Source organism: Bombyx mori, chromosome 20 (assembly GCF_030269925.1).
Source record: "Bombyx mori chromosome 20, ASM3026992v2".
In the NCBI taxonomy this organism is placed as follows: domain Eukaryota; kingdom Metazoa; phylum Arthropoda; class Insecta; order Lepidoptera; family Bombycidae; genus Bombyx; species Bombyx mori.
The window spans coordinates 7,164,057-7,184,341 of record NC_085126.1 but is presented as its reverse complement, the minus strand read 5'-3'; the positions used below and the strand labels follow the sequence as shown (position 1 = coordinate 7,184,341).

Genomic DNA, 20,285 nt, shown 5'->3' with positions numbered 1-20,285 from the left:
ATTACCTATCGAAAGATTGCATTGGACTCTTACGTACAGTTTATGTACTTTCACAGACTTTCACAGCAAGGTCATATGTTTTTAAGGATCTCTATTTTGAAATAAAATCTAGTATTTTCCTTGTTTTTATATATATTTTATGTTATTTTAGCATTTTTTTCACAAGTCATCGACATAATAATAATTAAAGCTCCTTTAACGGTTCAAGCCCGCGTTTTTTTATTATCATTACATTATTGCCGTCGTTTAATTATTTTAATTAATTATTACTAATTAGCAGAACTCGTGTCGCGTCGCCCTGTCCATAGTTCAAGTTTATCCGCCTGTGCAGCTGATAATACAGTTATAGACGGAACATTAGCTTTATCGTCATTTTAGATTGACGATTTAATTTAGATTGACGACATTATTTGAAACTCCTTCTAATTTATTACGAATTAGCTGACCCGGCAGACTTCTTAGTGCCTCAATCGATAAATAAAAGACCTAAAGTTTTGTATAAAATAAACTTAAAACAAACAAAAGGAATCCGTCCGACAGGGGACACATCAAAGGGAAAACAAAATTGTTATTTTTATTTAATACCGAGCATTTTCATATTTATCTACCTTTGAAACCTTTTTTGGACCTCCACAAATAATTCAAGACCAAAATTAGCCAAAACGGTCCAGCCGTTCTCGAGCTTTAGCGAGACTAACGAACAACAATTCTTATATTTAGAGATTAGACAGACGTATCAATAAAAGAGTGAGCGTTCACTGGCACGTCATTGACTCTTTCTTCTTTCTCATCTCATCGTTGGTAGTATAAGGGGCTATTCCAAATTCGCGCGGACTGATAGATGACCTCACGGGCTTAACCTGAGAGAATCGCTAACACTGGCCCTAACAAGAGCAGTGCCTCACTAAAGCTACTCTACCGGAGAGTCGCGACCTACAGAGAAGATCCCGCGAGAAACTCAATATCAGCGAAAGAATACAGATTACTTGGTTAACATATGACCTTTATTATTGTCCCACAGATGTGCTCAAGTGGCGATTGGATGCAGCCGCGCTGCCCACCAAACTGCTCTGCGAGGGTCGACGAAGCCTTCCCCACAGCTGGCCACTCTTACTCCAAAGGTAACAATTCTCTTTTGTCTAAATCTAAGCTGTAAAGCCTAATTAGCTCTGTTCCTATTCATATACTGTCGTACTTAGTGACTTTTTGCTGGTGGTAGGACGACTTGTGAGCCCGCACTGGCAGATACCACCACAGTATTTCTGCCGTGAAGCAGTAATGCGTTTTGGTTTGAAGAGTGAAGTAGCCCTTACTTTAAGTAGTACTTTAGAACTGAGACGTGGAACTCACATCCCAAGGCGGGGGGTGGAATTTAATCTCCAGTAATTTAACACTGGGTGTTCCGGCACTTCACATGTCGAACTTATAATAAAGTTAGTTAGCACTGATTGGAGTGTAAGTATTCATTTTAGCTTCTTCAAAAAATCGTGACCGAATTGGTCAACGACGCCCTATCCAATTCCAAACAGCTGAACTTCAATTGAACGTACCTAATTAAATATGCAATTTCGAAAATGGCACCTCTCTGAAAATGTAAAATGTTCAGGAAATGAAAAAAACTGATTATTTTCTAAAGCAGTGTAAAATTAAAAATGTTAACTTTTTAGATATATTTTAGTGTCAATTAGCAGGTGAAAATTACTGGAATTATTATAAAATGGGTGTAGGTAAGCCTCAAAACTACATGTATATGAAAAAACGTATTTGCAAAATATGCGACATGTGCCCTTTTCGAAATTGCATATTCAATTGAAATAGCGTGCAATTAGATTGAGCATTGCGTCAGGTCCGCGCGTTCGTGGAGCGCAGCGCTGCTCTGTGCCAGCCGGAGCACGTGCACGTGTGCGACGGCTCCGAGACAGAGGCGAGGGCGCTGCTACAGCTGATGCAGCAGCAGACCACCCTCAAACGACTGCCCCAATACGATAACTGGTGAGCGAATCAATTCAGTAGTAATCAAACAATGGCTTGAGTATGTTTGAATTCGGAACGTCAAAAGTGTCAACGAGCGACGTCCGCTATGACATTTTTTCCTTTTCAATTCCAGCCGCCAAGGGCGATGTCATATTTCATATATATTTAATTTGTCACTTATGGACTTATATAGATATCACCAAGAAATACAGTCCACTCACATTCACCACAATGCAACAAATATGATTACTGAGGTCTACTGCTCTTGTTAGGGCAGATGTTAGCAAGCTCCCTCAGACTGAGCCCCGTGAGCTTTCCCGCCAGTCACGATGCAGCCAGAATAGCTACTGCAAGATGGAAGATAAGCCGGTATCCACCAGAACAACCAATCGACGCTTACACACAACGAATTTGTCCTATACGTGTCCTATACTTCAAGAGATTCCTCCTAATTTCTTTATGAATTTCTTGTCTTTAGTTGGTTGGCCCGGACAGACCCGGCAGACGTTGCCCGGGTTGAATCCCGCACGTTCATATGCTCCGATCGGGAGAGCGACGTGGTCCCCTCGGCTCGCGCCGGCCAGAAGTCCGCCCTGGGGAACTACATCTCCCCCCCGGATTACGAGAAGGCCGTGTCCGACAGATTCCCTGGTTGTATGAAAGGTATGAAGGATTGAGTTACTTTATTTTAAGTAGACTAATGATGACTAGAGACTAATGTTGTTATTTAAAAATGGAAAATTACGCGTCAAGTATATTAAGATTAAGACTAATATTTATTATTAATTAATATTTAATTAGTTTAATATTTAACACTGACATGATCTCGATGCAACGAGTAATAAAGATAATAAATAATCTCCACCGATCATAGTGATTCTAGTCTCAACACTTCGTACTACAGAAATGATACATAAAAAGAAATATTTTACGTATTAAGTAGTATTAAGTAAATTTTTTTATTACTTAAATGGGTGGACGAGCTTACAGCCCACCTGACGTTAAGTGATTACTAGAGTCCATAGACATCTACAACGTAAATGCGCCACCCACCTTCTAAGGTCTCAATATAGTTACAACGGCAGAAATAGCCGTGGTATAGTGGTGGTACCTACCCGTGCGGACTCACAAGACGTCCTACCACCAGTAAAAGATATTATTATGAAGGCATATACAATAGTGTTGTTTCATCGGTGACGTCATGCTAATTGTGACTCGAACGATAGAATGGCGACCGTGCAAACTTATTGTTTAATAACTCTTTATATTACGTGCTTTATTTATATTCAAACGACGATATTGTAATAGGAAACTCGTGGGCGCGTGTTTGTAACAACGTGCGTGCTTTTAAACTATTCTCATTTTAATTGTAGATTTTAAACAAAGAGGAATCGTTTGATGAATAAAACGATGCCTCCAATGAACACTACGCTAACTCGAAATTCGTAGATTTACAGGAGGAGCGTTTAAACGAAAAAAGTTGATAAAAATCTTTATTATTGCAGATATATTCATGGTTTTTTTGTGTAACTAGCTGATTTACTCTTGCTTCGAACCCCATCAATAATGATTAATTGTAATACTTTTAAAATAGTGAAGCGATTTGCGTGAAAAACGAAAATTTCAAAATTTTGAGTTATAGTGTTCACTGGTAGTAGGACCACTTGTGAGTCCGCGCGGATAGGTACCATCGCCCTGCCTATTTCTGCCGTGAAGCAGTAATGCGTTTCGGTTTGAAGGGTGGGGCAGCCGTTGTAACTATACTGAGACTTTAGAACTTGTATCTCAAGGTGGGTGGCGCGTCTACGTTGTAGATGTCTATGGGCTCCAGGAACCACTTAACACCAGGTGGGCTGTGAGCTCGTCCACCCATCTAAGGAATAAATAAAAAAAAATCATTGGAGGCATCGAAAATATCTCTTTATGAGGTTATGTGAAAAAATGTTTCGATTTAAATATCTATCACATACTTGTTGAATATCAAAACATCTTGAACAACTTACCTACTCCAAAAAAGCTCCTTTTTTTCAATTTATAGTTGTTAGTGATAGAATACAAAGTGAATGTCGATATTCATGTCAGAATCTTAGTTTTAATGGAATGTTGATTATCCCGTTCGAAGCAAATGATTGCTTAGCGGCAGAATAGCAGTAACAATCCGTGCTAGCACAGTAACTATGGGTGAAATTTAATATAAATGTTGAATCAGAAGACACACGGCGTTGCTACACTATTCATCCCAAAAAGTTTCAAAACCAAATATAAAAGAAAAAAAGATTAGTTTGACAGTTGGCTTGGTTTTGGTTTTATTGAAAATTTCAACCTTCGATACAGATTTTTTTTAAAGGAATTTTAAGACCTTTAGGTCAAGTCTTAAAATATAAAGTGAAATGAAATGAAATGAAGATGACTAATTTGAAAAATTAGGTAATCAACTGGGATGAAACTAAATGGAATGGGATGAGATGGTATGAAATGAGATGAGATGCTATGGGATGAAATAATAATATAATCTCAGTAAAATGGTGGTCATTTACTGAGATTTTTTCAGTGGACTTTTTGGAGGATCCCGAGAAGTTACGTTCAGCGGCTTTATTTCGTTTTCCCACATTTGTTCACTTTCACAGATATTAAACAGTAATAAACCACCGTTATTACACATTTAAACCTGAAAAAACACTAAATAGACAAAATAAAACAAATCACACAAGTTCAGTCCTCGCGTTCCCGCCAAAAAGTCCTCCGACACAGATATTACACTTAATCATAGATAATATAATACGCTTAATATTTAAAAAGACTGACATGATCTCGATGTAACGAGTAATAAAGATACTCTCCACGAATCTTAGTGATTCTAGTCTCAACACTGGACTACAGAAATGCTATACTAAAAAAAAACTTTATTAAAAAAAAGGTGTTTGTAAATTTGTTTTTTTTTCCTCAGGACGCACAATGTACGTGATACCATTCTCGATGGGTCCTGTGGGATCTCCTCTCTCGAAGATCGGCGTAGAAATCACGGATTCGCCTTACGTGGTTTATTCTATGCGAGTCATGACTAGAATTGGTAAGAATTTTTCTTTTTTTTACTTCCTTATTTACTTTTAGTGAAATGGCTAAACAAAAACTGGTGAAACTTTAAGCAATGGGTATGGGAACCACAAAGCCTATTATAACATTTACGTAATTACGGAACACGGTGTTGGCATTTTGGCAGAGGAAAAAGGATTCGGGAATTAATAGAATTTATTATAAAACTGAAATAATTAATAAATAGGTGACTAATAATAAAACATATTGTTATACATAGTATACATAAATAGCCTTCATTTTTATTTCCTTATCGATACGTTGATAGTCCATTTCAAATATTATTTTGATGACTAATGGCTTGCAAGTAACTTTGCATCGTCATGCTGTTTAGCGTATTTATTTACTTGTTGTTACTCAACAAGGAAGATCTAAATTCTATTGTCATGTTTTGTTCTTTATTTACTCCCAATTTTATTTTAATAGGCGTATTTTTTTTTTACCTACGGAAGCAAACATTACGTAATAAAGCCTTAATTTTGTTAGTATAATTATCGAATGGATGAAACATTCGAAGCCCTTTATTTATTCTTGACATTTTCCTATGTTGCTTTATGCAATTTATAAATTATTATCAACATGTTTTTTTTTTTGAACAGGAGCGAAGGTTCTAGAAATTCTACGTCAAGACGAGCAGTTCGTTCGTTGTCTTCACGCAGTCGGCTCCGGTGGCACTCCGGGTTGGCCCTGCGACCCTAAGAACACCATCATACTCCACAAGCCGGCTGAGAACGAGATCGTAAGCTACGGTACGATAAAAATGTTGTTTACATTTAAAACTAGGCTTTTTAGGAATCATAATCGTTTTTTTTAATGGATTTTATGACCTGGTAACTGAGACCTTTAGGTCAAGTCTTATTTTAATTTTAATGAAAACGTTTTTTATTAGGAATCAAAATCGATTTTGGTACATATAGTAAGGCAATTTAAGTTATATTAACATTAAAAAAGTGTGCACAATTTCTTTACAAAATATCATTTTCTTTATCTATCTATTATGTATAACAGATTCAGAAAACCCAATATTTCTAATTTCTATACGTAATTACCTATATATTTTTTCTAAATTCTTAAGTCGTAATGTAAATATTGTATGTGCACAGATAGCGATTTAGCAACGAAGTTTTTTTTAAGAAATACATAACCTTGATTCCCTTTCTTAAACAAGTCGTATAATGCTCTGACTAATTTTCGATTGAAAGTCATTTTTTTGTTGTGAAATTTATCTAATACAATCGATTTCTGGACTCGAAAGCTCGTAGTCTTTATGCGAGTTCACGTTTGTCAGTTACGGTACCAACTTAACACCTTCACTGCGGAACAGGCTCATAATATCGACCCGCCGCGTTACTTCACTTGGTGCGGCGAAGAAGAAAACTAAATCCCTCTCGCTGATGCGGACGGATTATTTCAGGTGTTTGTAAGAGTTCGACATCGACAGCTATATACTATAAATTGTAATCATAATGTTTTCGCAAAGTTGTAATCTACCCTAATACTGGTGGGTCGAGAAAGACTTGCCGCGCCCTAGTGGAAATATCGTTAGGGGCCCATTTCGACCCGCCGCTGCAACAGATGAAGATTTTACTTGCCGCAGCCAAGGTGCTAACACCAGCTGGATTACGCAATAGTCTCGCGACGTACACAAAGAAATTATAAAGATCAGATGCTATATTAATTTGATAGTTTCACACTTATTCCATTATTGCCTTCATGGAGGATAGAACTAAGAAGTACAATCTTGGATTAAGATAGATAGATAAAGATCAAATTGAAAAAGTCTTCACCCATAAACAGCAAATTGTTGGAAGACTAACCGATATAGCGCTAGGGTAGGAAGTGGAAATTATATGAATATAACAGTTTTAAACAGAGTGAGGTGTGCTGGATTGAAGTGAAGTGGGGTAGTGTATGGCGCTGTTTTTTAAATCATCCTACTTGCTACTGTGGCGCCATCTTAATTAGCTTCCTTTCAGCGGACACTTTTTAATATACTTAGATGGTGCTCCTTAGTTCTAACCTACATACCTAATTGCCTTTCGCGCCATTTTATTTGTTTTTTTTTTTCAGGCAGTGGATACGGCGGCAATAGTTTGTTGGGCAAGAAGTGCTTCGCTCTACGTCTGGGATCAGTGATCGCTCGTCGCGAAGGATGGCTGGCCGAACATATGCTTGTATGTTGATATTAAGAGTGTTTAAATTTAAAAAATATCTCTTATAGCATTTTCAAAAACTTAATGTGGCTTTATCTCTTAGTATTTAATGGTAGTTCTAAAAATTAGTAATTTTTTATTATTATGACTGACATAAATTTTTTTTTACGTAATATTTTTCAGATCGTCGGCATAACCAACCCTCAAGGTAAGAAGCGCTACATCGCTGCCGCTTTTCCTTCAGCTTGCGGGAAAACGAACCTTGCCATGATGACGCCAACACTGCCCGGGTACAAAGTAGAGTGCGTGGGGGACGACATAGCCTGGATGAAGTTCGACAAGGACGGCGTACTCCGGGCCATTAACCCGGAAAACGGGTTCTTTGGAGTTGCACCAGGTAATTAATTGAAATTTTAATGTCTGAAGTTTTTTTTTAAACTGATTTATATCTAAGGACTACATTACGTTCTGCCTAGAATCAGTAATTAAGCAAATTTATTATTGAAGTCACTAAGAAATAATTGCTGGTTGTTGTTTATAAAAAAAATATACGTGCAAAAGAAATTCGACCATCATCGCTTCATTTATACAATCGGGGATTATGCTCAATATATTTTATCTATTAGAGACGAGAAATAATCAGATATTCTTCATAATTAGTATTAATGTTTCCTTCAATGTACATATTTGTTTTGGTTCCTATTATTAGAAAACTTATATTTCATCTTACATTAGGTACGTCAGCCGCTACGAATCCGATAGCAATGGCGACGGTGTTCAAAAACACCGTGTTCACTAACGTGGCGGAAACACCTGAGGGTGGGGTGTGGTGGGAAGGCATGGGACCAGCTCCGGAGCGCCTCGTCGACTGGAAAGGTCAACCCTGGGACCCCAGCAAGAAAACTCCGGCTGCACATCCAAATTCCAGGTGAGATTTGTCTAATTTCATGTTATATTGTTTCTTAACCTCTCATTCATCTTGATACGACTGTCACAGAAAATAAATACCTACTATCTTATCTATGGTTTCGGTGTTTTCAGTTTTAAATGAAATTTCGACAACATCGGAAATTTTTTTTGGTTGATTTTAAAAAGATTTATGTACTCTTAATGTAACCCAATAATAACGAACGAATTTTATTTAAATTATATATGATTATGAATAATTCAACGACTTATAACACAATTTTAGATTCTGCACCCCGGCAGAGCAGTGTCCCATGATAGACGGTGAGTGGGAGAGCTCGGAGGGTGTGCCGATATCCGCCATCCTGCTGGGCGGCAGACGGCCGGCCGGCGTACCGCTCGTAGTCGAGTCGCGGGACTGGCAGCACGGCGTGTTCATGGGAGCTTCCATGAGGTCCGAGGCCACGGCCGCCGCCGAACACAGCGTAAGGAATACTTTACATTCATTATATTGGCTATTTCAGCTTCTCCTTGACGTGTGAGCTCACGGGGCTCAAACTGGAGTGTTGCTAGCACTGGCCCTAGTAAGAGAAGTGCTTCGCAGAATCTACCACCGGATCGGAAACTGTGTCTGTGGGTTAATTTACTCGTCGAGCCCTTCGTCGATGGGTTCGGCGAGGACGGTGACTGGTGCTTGAGGTACCTAAAAGCGCCGTAAATGGATTGGGAGGATCCGTAATGACGCACTTAGGGCGACGTCGACTGCTTACCATTCGGTCCACAAACATTTTCTCCGAGAGCACTTGACATTTCGATATCCGTTTTCAATATTCGACAATAGATGGCGTTACGCTTTGATATCTGTTTCTGCTATCTGACGACAGATGGCCTTACTTGTACCGACACGACAGTACTAATTGTGCGGTTTCCAACGGCAGGGTAAAATGGTGATGCACGATCCGTTTGCGATGCGTCCGTTCTTCGGCTACAACTTCGGCGACTACCTGAAGCACTGGCTGTCGATGCCGCAGCCTGGACGAAACATGCCCAAGATCTTCCACGTCAACTGGTTCCGTAAAGATGAACAGGTAAATTGTTTTAATGACTTTCAAATCAGGAAGCATTGCTTGATCTCATGTTACGATGTATATTTTGGGGACAACGACAAAGGACTGATCTTCCACTGAGCAAATGAAATTGCTCGCTATGCCGACGATCCGAATGTTGATGTTCGGAACTTGTAGGCACGGTTTAGTGCGATCCTACTTAAACAGTCATGCGTTCGGGTCTAAAGGTGGAACAGACGTGATTACGAAACGAGACACCAACCTGTCTCGTGAAGGGCAGCAGAGTTTACCTTGAAGTGTCTTTGGACTCCTATTGCATTATATTCTTGGATGTAATTCAAAGCAGAATGCCGCATAATGCCGCAGAATGGGCGGACAACACGTAACCGTGCACGCTAACCCAGGGCCGGATTTAAACTTAATGCCGCTCTTGGGTACCGGAAATAAAAGCCGCCCCAATACTGTAATTTCACTTAAACTTATATATTTTATTTTTCAAAATTAAAGTAATTTATTGCACAAACTTTACTATATTTAGCATATATTCCAAAAACATAAATAAATATTTGTTTTTTTTTCTAATAATTATAAATTATTTCACTTTCAAAATTTTGCCTCCCTAAAAAATTTGCCGCCCTGGGCACTTGCCCCTACTGCCCCTAGTGTAAATCTACCGCTGCGCTAACCACAATGTTAAGTTGACAAAGACAATAAAGTAGCACTTCCGTATTCCCGCAGGGTAAGTTCCTCTGGCCCGGTTTCGGCGAGAACTCTCGGGTCTTAGACTGGATCTTGCGTCGCTGCGACGGGGAGCCCTGCCACGCCGAGACTCCACTGGGGTACATACCGAGAGCCGGTGCTCTGAATACGGAAAACCTAAGCGCTGTCGACATGAACGAGCTGTTCAGCATACCTAAAGACTTTTGGCTGCAGGAGGTGAGTTACCGATTCTTCACCACAACAAGGACTCTTCCGTCGTCCGACGTGAAGCAGTCTTCGTGCTGCTGGGTAGGAAAGCAGTTTGATACAGTCGATACTCCGACCTCATGACTCAAATTGGACGTCACTATTGTCTTATAGGCGTTGGCTCTGGTAAAGACTCAACACCAGAAGCAGCTCGTTTGAATTCCAAGTTGAAATATGTAGTACAGTGTGTTCACAATTTTCAAGTCAATAATAAATTCATACCACGGCTGCCTTTAAAGAAATCGCCATTGTGTCTCATAAAAGAGAGTCAAGAAGTCGTCGTGGCCTAAAGGATAAGACGTCCGGTGCATTCGTGTTGAAGCGATGCACCGGTGCTCGAATCCCGCAGGCGGGTACCAATTTTTCTAATGAAATATGTACTCAACAAATGTTCACGATTGGCTTCCACGGTGAAGGAATAACATCGTGTAATAAAAATCAAACCCGCAAAATTATAATTTGCGTAATTACTGGTGGTAGGACCTCTTGTGAGTCCGCGCGAATAGGTACCACCGCCCTGCTTATTTCTGCCGTGAAGCAGTAATGCGTTTCGGTTTGAAGGATGGGGTAGCCGTTGTAACTATACTGAGACTTTAGAACTTGTATCTCAAGGTGGGTGGCGCGTCTACGTTGTAGATGTCTATGGGCTCCAGTAACCACTTAACATCAGGTGGGCTGTGAGCTCGTCCACGCATCTAAGCAATAAAAAAAAAAAATAAATAAATAAATAAAAACAGTTGTTGATTACATGTAAATTCGGTTTACGGAAGATAGTTTTATGTGATAACATTAGTAGCAGAATTAATTGAACTGCTAGTTCTGACGTCACGCGAGAAGAGGGATAAATGTGTCACAAGCCAACGCTTGGGCCGATCGTGCCTCTCTATCGCTTGTGCCGTGCTCTCGCTTGCACGCTCAGGCTCAGGCGGAACGTGATATATTTTCGCACGCACGAAACAGCCGGTATTCATTGATTTATAAGACGTCACGTCACGTCAAAAATCTCACTTCAGAAGATCAATTTGCAATTTTTTAACGGACTTATTTTGAAATTCTCTTCTTCTTTTTTTGATATTCCGTTTCTCTTTGCAGTCTGACGCCATCGAGAAGTACTTCAAAGAGGAGGTAGGCGAAGATCTACCCAACGAAATGTGGGACGAATTGAACAAGTTGAGGAAGAACATACAAGCCTAAGCTTTAAATTAGACCAAAGATATAAAATTAAACGAGTCAATTAGTATTCTGAAATGTAAATAATTAGTATTAAGGTTTTAAAATATATATATTTATATTTTCGTAATGAAAACCGAGAGAAGTACCCTTTTGTTTGACACTGACAATGCACCACACACATGGGTCACGGGCATTAGTGTTAATAAAAGGGAAGGTTTGATGTTTGTGTCAAAAATCGGAAGGCTGTGTAGTCTAAACTTAAAAATATTAGCGAATTAAAGACTAAAATCTATGAATAGATGGAAGCGATGCGTTTAAAATAAATATTTTATATTTGCTTTGATGTTTCATTTTAATTTCATTTTGGTTGGAAATTTTAAACCCTACTGGTGGCAACGCGTGCTGTGAGCCCGCACGGATAGGTATCACTACCTTTGGCTAAATCTGCCGTGAAGCAGTAATGCGTTTCAGTTTGAAGGGTGGGGCAACCGTTGTACTGTAAAACTGAGACTTAGGACTTGTCTCAAAATGGGCGGCAGCATTGATGTGGATGACGTGTCTACGGGCTCCGATTACCACTTAACACCAGACGGGCCGTGAGCTTGTCCATCCATCTAAGCAATAAAAATAAAATAAAATAAAAAGTTACCGGCGACCACGACAAGAGGGTTTTCGTGTCGCGCCGCTTTTTCGAAATGGCGCACTGATGCCGACTGTGTACTGTATACTATACTTACTGGTGGAGTCCAACTCCAGATCATCGTGGAGAATCACGTTCATCCATGATCTCCGGGGTTGTCCGTGGTTATGCTATCTGTGACTATCCTGCAAAAACGGGATTGAATGACTTGAAGGGCTTTAAACTAGTATAGTGCGGGCCGCGTGAGCGAACACTGCACTTACTACATAGGTTATGACCGGGCATATACAAGTTTTGTAGAGAGTCACCTTATTACGAAGGGACAATTTACTTCGCTTGCAAATCATCGGATAGAGGCGTCCTAGTAAACGCGGTTCGGTCGCGTACTGCATAAGTTTGGACAGAGTTTCTCGCAGGATATTCTCAGTGGGTCGCGATCCCGATCCGGCAGTAGATTCAACGAAGCACTGCTCTTGCAGAGAGCTAGTGTTAGCAAATTCTCTTAGGCTGAACCTCGTGAGCTCATATCTGAAAAGATCAAGCCGGAATAAATAAATAATAAATAAATAAATATTTACTAACAATCACGCCACGTTAACTGGTCCCATGATAAGTTCGTAAAGAACTTGTGTTACAGGTACTAGATAACGGAAATAAATATAAGATTTTTATTATACACATACATATATTTAATATACATCCATAACCCTGGAAAAGACATTTATGTTTATCACACAAACATCTTCCCTTGGCGGGATTCGAACCCGCGACCCCCTTGTGTAGTGACCATGTCACTTTCCACTACACCAGACGGCCGTTTAATAGTCCCTTGAGGCTTGAAAACCATGAACCATGAACGCTGCTAGCCAGTCATTTAATTAATATCCATGGCAACTAACTTAAATAACCGAGTGGTGACATTGTAAATGACAAAATGACATGTAAATAGATACAGAAGACTTCAATCAATCAATGAGCTCTTTATCCTGAACTTTTACGACTATTGTCAAACAGTTCAGTGTGCCTATTGGCATTAGCATCCTCTAACATCTTCCATTGTTGTCTATCATTAGCACCCATTAGCGTTAGACCTTCATCCTCTTAATTAGAAGACTTAGGTTTTTTTTAATTTTCTGTGAATCATAATCGAGTGTTTGAATTTGTTGTCCATCATTAACTCCTCCTAGTCGGGCGCTTTTGTCAGAGTGGTCTTGGTTACCCTGATGGTGTACACGCAGAAGCATTCGTTAGGTGCCCAATGTTTTGCGAGGATTGTCCTCCTAGTGAGACACATACAGATCTGGCGGTTCAAAACGTCTCAACCATTAATTACCTTTAATTCTTTCCTTTGTTTTGGAACTTGATTATTGGCAAAAAGGAGGCATAGCGATATAACCCATATCTTTTTTTTTCTTTTTCCGGGCCGGGGGCCGAATCTCCTACGAGGTCCCCGCGCATAAGAGGCGGGCGGGGTATGTGAGACTCAACGATCTGCATGGTGTTGTGAGCAGACAGATATAACCCATACCTGCCTATTTCAGGATATCAGCCAACAAACCAAACACGCAATTCAATATGAAAAGCAGTGCATTTTAATGGAATAACCACGCATATTCAATGGGATGGCTCATGCACTGCTCTCCCCATCTCCAAGTTAAATTTTTTCATCTACTTCTATACTATCTAATCTAATACATATATGTCTTTATTAATTTCCTTGTTCTGTAGACAACTCATCTATTCACGTTCGTCTCAGTACAAAGGTTCGCGTACTTTCGTATCTTATATTTATACAAACTTATTGTTCTTTGTTTTTGACACAAATATGTATTATTACACATAAATGACGCATGTACATAGATATACAAATAGGTATACAAAATCTGTATAGTCTGCGCTGTAGTGCCGCTAATTTTCTGGAAAACGTCCGGCTAATTGAATCTATTCTTTTGCGCCTATCGTATGCTGACGCTACCATGACCGAAGCCTTCTCTGGAGACCAAATAACTTTACCAGGTTTCATCACCATCGAATGGGTAATGGCTTAGGAACACGAAGTCATTAATCATTATTAACAGTATATTTTAGTTCACCGGTGGAAAATAGTCCTCTTTTAAGGCACACTCCGCGGCCCTGATCCTCTTGTCTCCAGAATGCGTCCCGTTTTAGGAACGCGTAAAAGACAAAAATTCATATAAATCAAAGTCACCACCACCCTACCTATTACCACCACCCTGCCTATTTTACTGGTGGTAGGACCTCTTGTGAGTCCGCACGGGTAGGTACCACCACCCTGCCTATTTCAGCCGTGAAGCAGTAATGCGTTTCGGTTTAAAGGCAGCCGTTGTAACTATACTGAGACTTTAGAACATAAATCTCAAGGTGGGTGGCGCATTTACATTGTAGATGTCTATGGGCTCCAGTAACCACTTAACACCAGGTGGGCTGTGAGCTCGTCCACCCATCTAAGCAATAAATAAAAAAAACTCTTTCCATGGGAAAATTGTTCACTGCCAATCGTACGGATTGTTTTAGGGACTCCAAATTATCATAGCGTTTAGAACAAGCCGTATTCTTTAAAACTGACCATAAATAATTCTTCTTTTCCTATGACCTCCCTTTGCGTTCCGCTTCAGTAGTTGTTTCGATTTTACCACCCTATTCTCTTTTAAATTATCAGTTAAGAAATGACCAGTACGTCTCTTATACGCTGCAAGTCCTAAGTCATCTTTTCAAATACGCGACATGGTTCTAGGTGCTATCTTCATCTCCTGAGATAAAATCGTTTGCTTTCGGACAGGATTTCTTCGAATTCTTTCCCTTACTGCTTTGACCACCTTTTTCGTACGAACACTACGTGGACGGCCAGATCTTTTTCTGTCACAAACAGAGGAAGTCTCATTGCACCTATTAATAGCCCGTTACACAAACATTTTACTAATACCAAGCGTATGGAGTTTTAAAAATTGCATTTGGCTCCATACCTACTTTGTGTAATGCAATCACAGCGATTCGGTTCTCTTTATCACACCCACTTACAATATTTTAATATCGCAAAATATTGTACAATGTATTAGCGCCAAAATGAGAAAACTCAATGAGCAATCATATAAAAATGACAGATTCCAAATTCAAATGTAATATTTTGTTTATTTTTAATTGTAACAGTATTTATGGCTAGACTAAGTATATTCGTAAACATTGTTAAATTAGGAGTTATACATTAAAAACTACCCCAAATCTCATTCGTATCACTGGTCCGAAATTTAAATTCTAATTCTTGTTTGCTACTTTTCCAGTAATGCCTGTTGAAATTCGGCAATTTTATTTAATCACTAGCTGTACCCGTCCGCTTCGCTGGGCATTTAAAATCAACATTATTATTTCTCACCCCCACAAAGATTCACATCATTAACACTACCGCCAGATGGTGTAGGGAGTCCAACACTAATATAAATATTAGCCTATCCATTAAGTACATGTATTTTCTACATGGATACCAAATTTCAAGTCAATCGGATGCACGGTTCAGTAGTTATAACGGAACATCCGTTCCAAACCACTATAGATTTATATATTAGTATAGATTTGTAATATTATTATATTATGTTGAGTTGGCTGTTGGTTCTCCTTGTAATAAATAAATAAGAAAAACACACAGAATCCGTCATACAAAGATAAGAAGCAGCACAAAACAGTAGACGCGCTCAAATATGCTCAAATATTGAAATTCATGTGGGCCGACCATGTAGCACAACTCAAAGATAAGAGATGGATATCTGAAGTAACTACATAAGACGGTCCACAGGGCAACAACATTAGAGCATTTGAAACAGACATTAGAAAAGTCAACATTAGGACCGCAAAGGATTTAAGTCGCCTGAGATAGAGACAAATGGAAATCTTTGGAGGAAACCTTTGCCTGAGAGGGGTCCATGCATATAAAAATTAAAATAATAACATGAATATCCGAAAAATAATAATCATTTACCAAATTATGATATCATTTATTATTTAACTTTTTCTATTAGATACGTATAACCGAATAAATTATTATTTTCTTTTAATCTATAATATTTCAAAGGAAGATAATAATACTCAAGCACGTGATTTAACATTCAATATAATTTTAACGGAATAAAAGGCTTATTTATTTTATTTTATTTCGATTTATTTATTACTAGCGGCCCGCCCTGGCTTCCCTTGGAAAGTAGCGCACGCGATGTAAAAAAATTTAGGTAATTTTTTTACACATTGGATTTTCAGTAAGGATCCCCAATTTTTTTTTTTAAATATAATAAATATAGCCTATGTCACTCGGGGATAGCGTAGCTTTCCAACAGTGAAAGAATTATTTAAATCGGTTCAGTAGTTTCGGAGCCAATTCAATACAAACAAACAAACAAATCTTTCCTCTTTATAATATTATTATTAGTATTAGTATTAGTATAGATAGTATACGCATCATTTATATAACAAAAAGTATTCATTTGGCAGCTAAAATTTCTGTGTCGCAAAGCTTGTTATAAAACTACAAACCGAGTAAACGTTTCACGATCGTTGCGATGTGGGTGGGACTGTACCGTGACGCGGGTGAAATCGCGAACGAGTCGCTCATGGACTTAAGCAATGCCAGGGACAGAAATAACTCACTACCCGCTGCTTAAAGAGAGCTCTTCGCAAACCTCGTTTGAAGAAGGACAGGTCATAGCGCTCGCAAAAGCAATGTAAAGGGGAGCTCATTCCAGAGCCGCTACCCGATCCTGTAGACCGTATGGTAAACAGTCGACGTCGCCTAAAGCACGTCATTACGGATCCTCCCGATCCATTAACGGTGCTTTTGGGCACCACAAGCAACGGTTACCGTCCTCGCCGAGCCCGTCGCTTGCGACGAAGGACTCGGCGAGCGAATTAACCCATAAACATAGCCCACTGAATTTCTCACCGGATCTTCTCAGTGGGTCGCGTTTCCGATCTGGTGGTAGATTCTACGAAGCACTGCTCTTGCTAAGGTCAGTGTTAGCAACACTCCGGTTTGAGCCCCGTGAGCTCATCTACACACGTTAGGGCGAAGCTGAAATAGCCTCTCAAGGCTATCAGCATAGGTAGGAAACAAAAAAAACCAGAGCCGGATGGTACGTGGCGAAAAAGATGCCTCTGGAAACGCACTGTAGGTGAACACAGCAGGTCTGGGTGGTATGGATGTACCGCTATGGTGAAAAGGGAGGGATCATCTCGAACAATTCCTCAGACCGTTCCCCAGGGAACATTCGATACAAAATACAAAAAGAACAGAGAAATTATCCTATCCATCATACAGTAATGTGTTTTTGTGGTTCAATTTAAAGACACTTAGATTGTGTCGTGTCCCTCTAGAATGGCACCGCACCGTCTATTCTTGTGTAAAAATGTATATAAGAAAGTGAAAAAAGAAAAAATGTATATAAATTTAAGTTTACAAGAAAAAGGGGAAAACAATACGCAAATAAGCACATCCACTTATACTTTATGTGTATAAATGTGTATATACATACATATCTATATTTTAAAACCTAATAATACACATCGGACCTAACTCACTTTAAAAATTCACCTTAAAATTATTCCAAAATATCATTTTTATGTACTTATATATGCTACAAGAGATAAACAAAATATGTTAGTATTGGAGAACTTAATATCATATACAAGATCTACGGGAAGAAAAATTGGAACCATATTTCCTTCGAATCGTGGACAGTTGGAAGGTCAATATAAATATATATTAAATTTGGGATTCTAGACGACGGAGCCATATTCCAATATAGACCGTACAAAACTGTCACACAGGAGAATATTCGTTGTAAACCATCTTTTAAAGTCTTTACCAATTCTATTAAGCCTACCATTCGATAAGCCTTATTTACGATTTCATTAATATGAACATCAAAAATCAATTTCGATTCCAAATAAATACCCAAATTACGAACAGTGCGCTCCAAAGTCTGACCATTAATATATTAGTCATACAAGATAGTAGATCTTCCACGCGAGAATGTTATACTGGTAAATTTTGTTAGTATTAACTATGAATAAGTTAATTTGACAATAAACTAAATTGTTCAAATCATCCTGCAGTTCCAAACAATCATGGTGGTAGATTCTGCGATTCTGCGAATTTTACTGGTGGTAGGACCTCTTGGGAGTCCGCACGGGTAGGTACCACCACCCCGCCTATTTCCGCCGTGAAGCAGTAATGCGTTTCGGTTCGAAGGGTGGGGTAGCCGTTGTAACTATAGTGAGACCTTAGAACTTATATCTCATGGTGGGTGGCGCATTTATGTTGTAGATGTCTATGGGCCCCAGTAACCACTTAACACCAGGTGGGCTGTGAGCTCGTCCACCCATCTAAGCAATAAATAAATAAAGCACTGCTCTTGGCCCCATCACTTTGGTCAGCCCATACCGTGGGCCTCCAAGTGACATTCCGACCCCACATTAAAACGGTACGCGACGCCTTCATACTATCCCATGATTTGCAAGCGAAGTAAATTATCCCTTCGTAATAAGGTGACACTCTACATAACTTGCATACGCTCCGTCATGACCTATGCAAGTGTAGTGTTCGCTCACGCGGCCCGCACTAACTTGAAAGCCTTCAAGTCATTCAATCCATCTCCATCATCCATCCAATCACCATGGTTCCTAAGGAACGTGGATCTCCATGATGACCTGGAGCTTGACTCAATCAGTAAGTATAAACAGTCGGCATCACTGCGCTACTTTGAGAAGGCAGCACGACACCAAAACCCTCTTGTCGTGGCCGCCGGAAATTACATACCCGATCCTGTAGACCGAATGGTAAACAGTCGACATCGCCCTAAGCACGTCATTGCGGATCCTCCCGATCCATTAAGGGTGCTTTTTTAGGTACCTCAAGCACCGGTCACCATCCTCGTCGAACCCGTCGCTTACGACGAAGGGCTCGGCGAGTAAATTAACCCATAGACATAGCCCACTGTGTTTCTCGCCGGATTTTCTCAGTGGGTCGCGTTTCCGGTCCGGTGGTAGATTCTGCGAAGCACGGCTCTTGCTAGGGTCAGGGTGTTAGCAACACCTCCGGTTTGAGCCCCGAGAGCTCACCTACCTGTCCGGGCCGTAGCGGGTGGATTTTCTGCGAAAAAGTCGGAGAACAACAACTTTACAAGTTCCAAAACGTAACGCAAACATCAAGCAAAGACACAATACTACAGTAATTTTAATTGTCAGTGACGTATATTTAAGTTTTTGCGTGACCGCCACACCCGCGATGTCGACCAATCCGAGTTCGACATTCGTTCGTTCGTCGCCTATAAATACGGACGCGCGATTAAAATTCCCACATTAATAATTTGTATTTTTGAAAGTTTGTTATTAAATGGGTTATATAGGTTAAACACCATAGCGTATTATAGGTGGCTAATATTCTTTTTTAGCTTCAGTAATTTTGATAAAATTTAGCTTTTCCAGATTCAATCTTTCTAATTAAATTTTAATTTATTTTCTTTCATAAATTATTTACTTGTATTACAATTAACATGCTGCATTTTAAGGCCATCCCCGAAGACTACGTGAGGAAGACGGCACAGTAAGTTTTTAAAACAAATTGAAATAAATTTATAAAAAAAAAAGACACAAGCCTAATCTAGTAATTAATATTGTCTAAAGCATCTTCTTAATCAAACAATTCAAAATAACTTCTATATTTTTATTATATTTGACATATGCACCAACCACTCTCGTAATATTTCGTATTAAATTTCGTGCTTGTAAGATTTAATGACAAGTACCTACCTAATTTAAAAAACACAATTTGTTAATACTTTGTATTCGTTGTGACAAATATTTTATGTTCATAAACGATACATTTACTAATAGCATCCGAGAGTTTTGTTGACTTCTGGGTTCATAAGACCAGCGGTCCGGTCAAATGATTGCAAACGGTACCTATATAATTTTTCCACGTTTTATGGTAAGATTTGATGATGATAATCGAAAGATTCCATTGTACTCATACGTAGAATTTATGTAGTTTCACACAAGTTAGAAGGGTCGTTTATATTTAAGGAATCTCTGACGTCTATTTAGAAATATAATTTAATATTTTCCTTGTTTATATATTTTTTTCTTCTCTTTATTAAACTAGATTTTTTTTCGCGAGTCATCGATATAATCAAAGCTCCTTTCACCGTTCAAACCTGCGTTTTTTTATAATCACTAAATTATTGCCGTCGTTTAATTATTTTAATTATATTTAGTTATAGTAGCCGCGACATTAACTTTATCGTAATTATC

At 39.1% G+C, this 20,285-nt stretch overlaps 1 protein-coding gene across 6 annotated transcripts in view; it reads left to right on the top strand.

Moving 5' to 3' along the window:
• Positions 1–20,285, top strand: part of LOC733130 (mitochondrial phosphoenolpyruvate carboxykinase) — a 63,760-nt gene that overhangs the window by 25,838 nt on the left and 17,637 nt on the right. For 2 of the 6 annotated variants that reach the window (XM_038017906.2, XM_012689669.4), the window contains 12 exons: positions 1,022–1,121; positions 1,847–1,992; positions 2,453–2,637; positions 4,922–5,044; positions 5,667–5,816; positions 7,138–7,241; positions 7,404–7,617; positions 7,956–8,148; positions 8,413–8,611; positions 9,065–9,214; positions 9,932–10,129; positions 11,252–11,670. The exons of 2 other annotated variants lie outside the window; for them this stretch is intronic. In XM_038017906.2, coding sequence (XP_037873834.1) covers positions 1,022–1,121; positions 1,847–1,992; positions 2,453–2,637; positions 4,922–5,044; positions 5,667–5,816; positions 7,138–7,241; positions 7,404–7,617; positions 7,956–8,148; positions 8,413–8,611; positions 9,065–9,214; positions 9,932–10,129; positions 11,252–11,353 — 1,864 coding nt within the window. In that variant the 3' untranslated portion in view covers positions 11,354–11,670. 6 annotated transcript variants of the gene reach the window in all.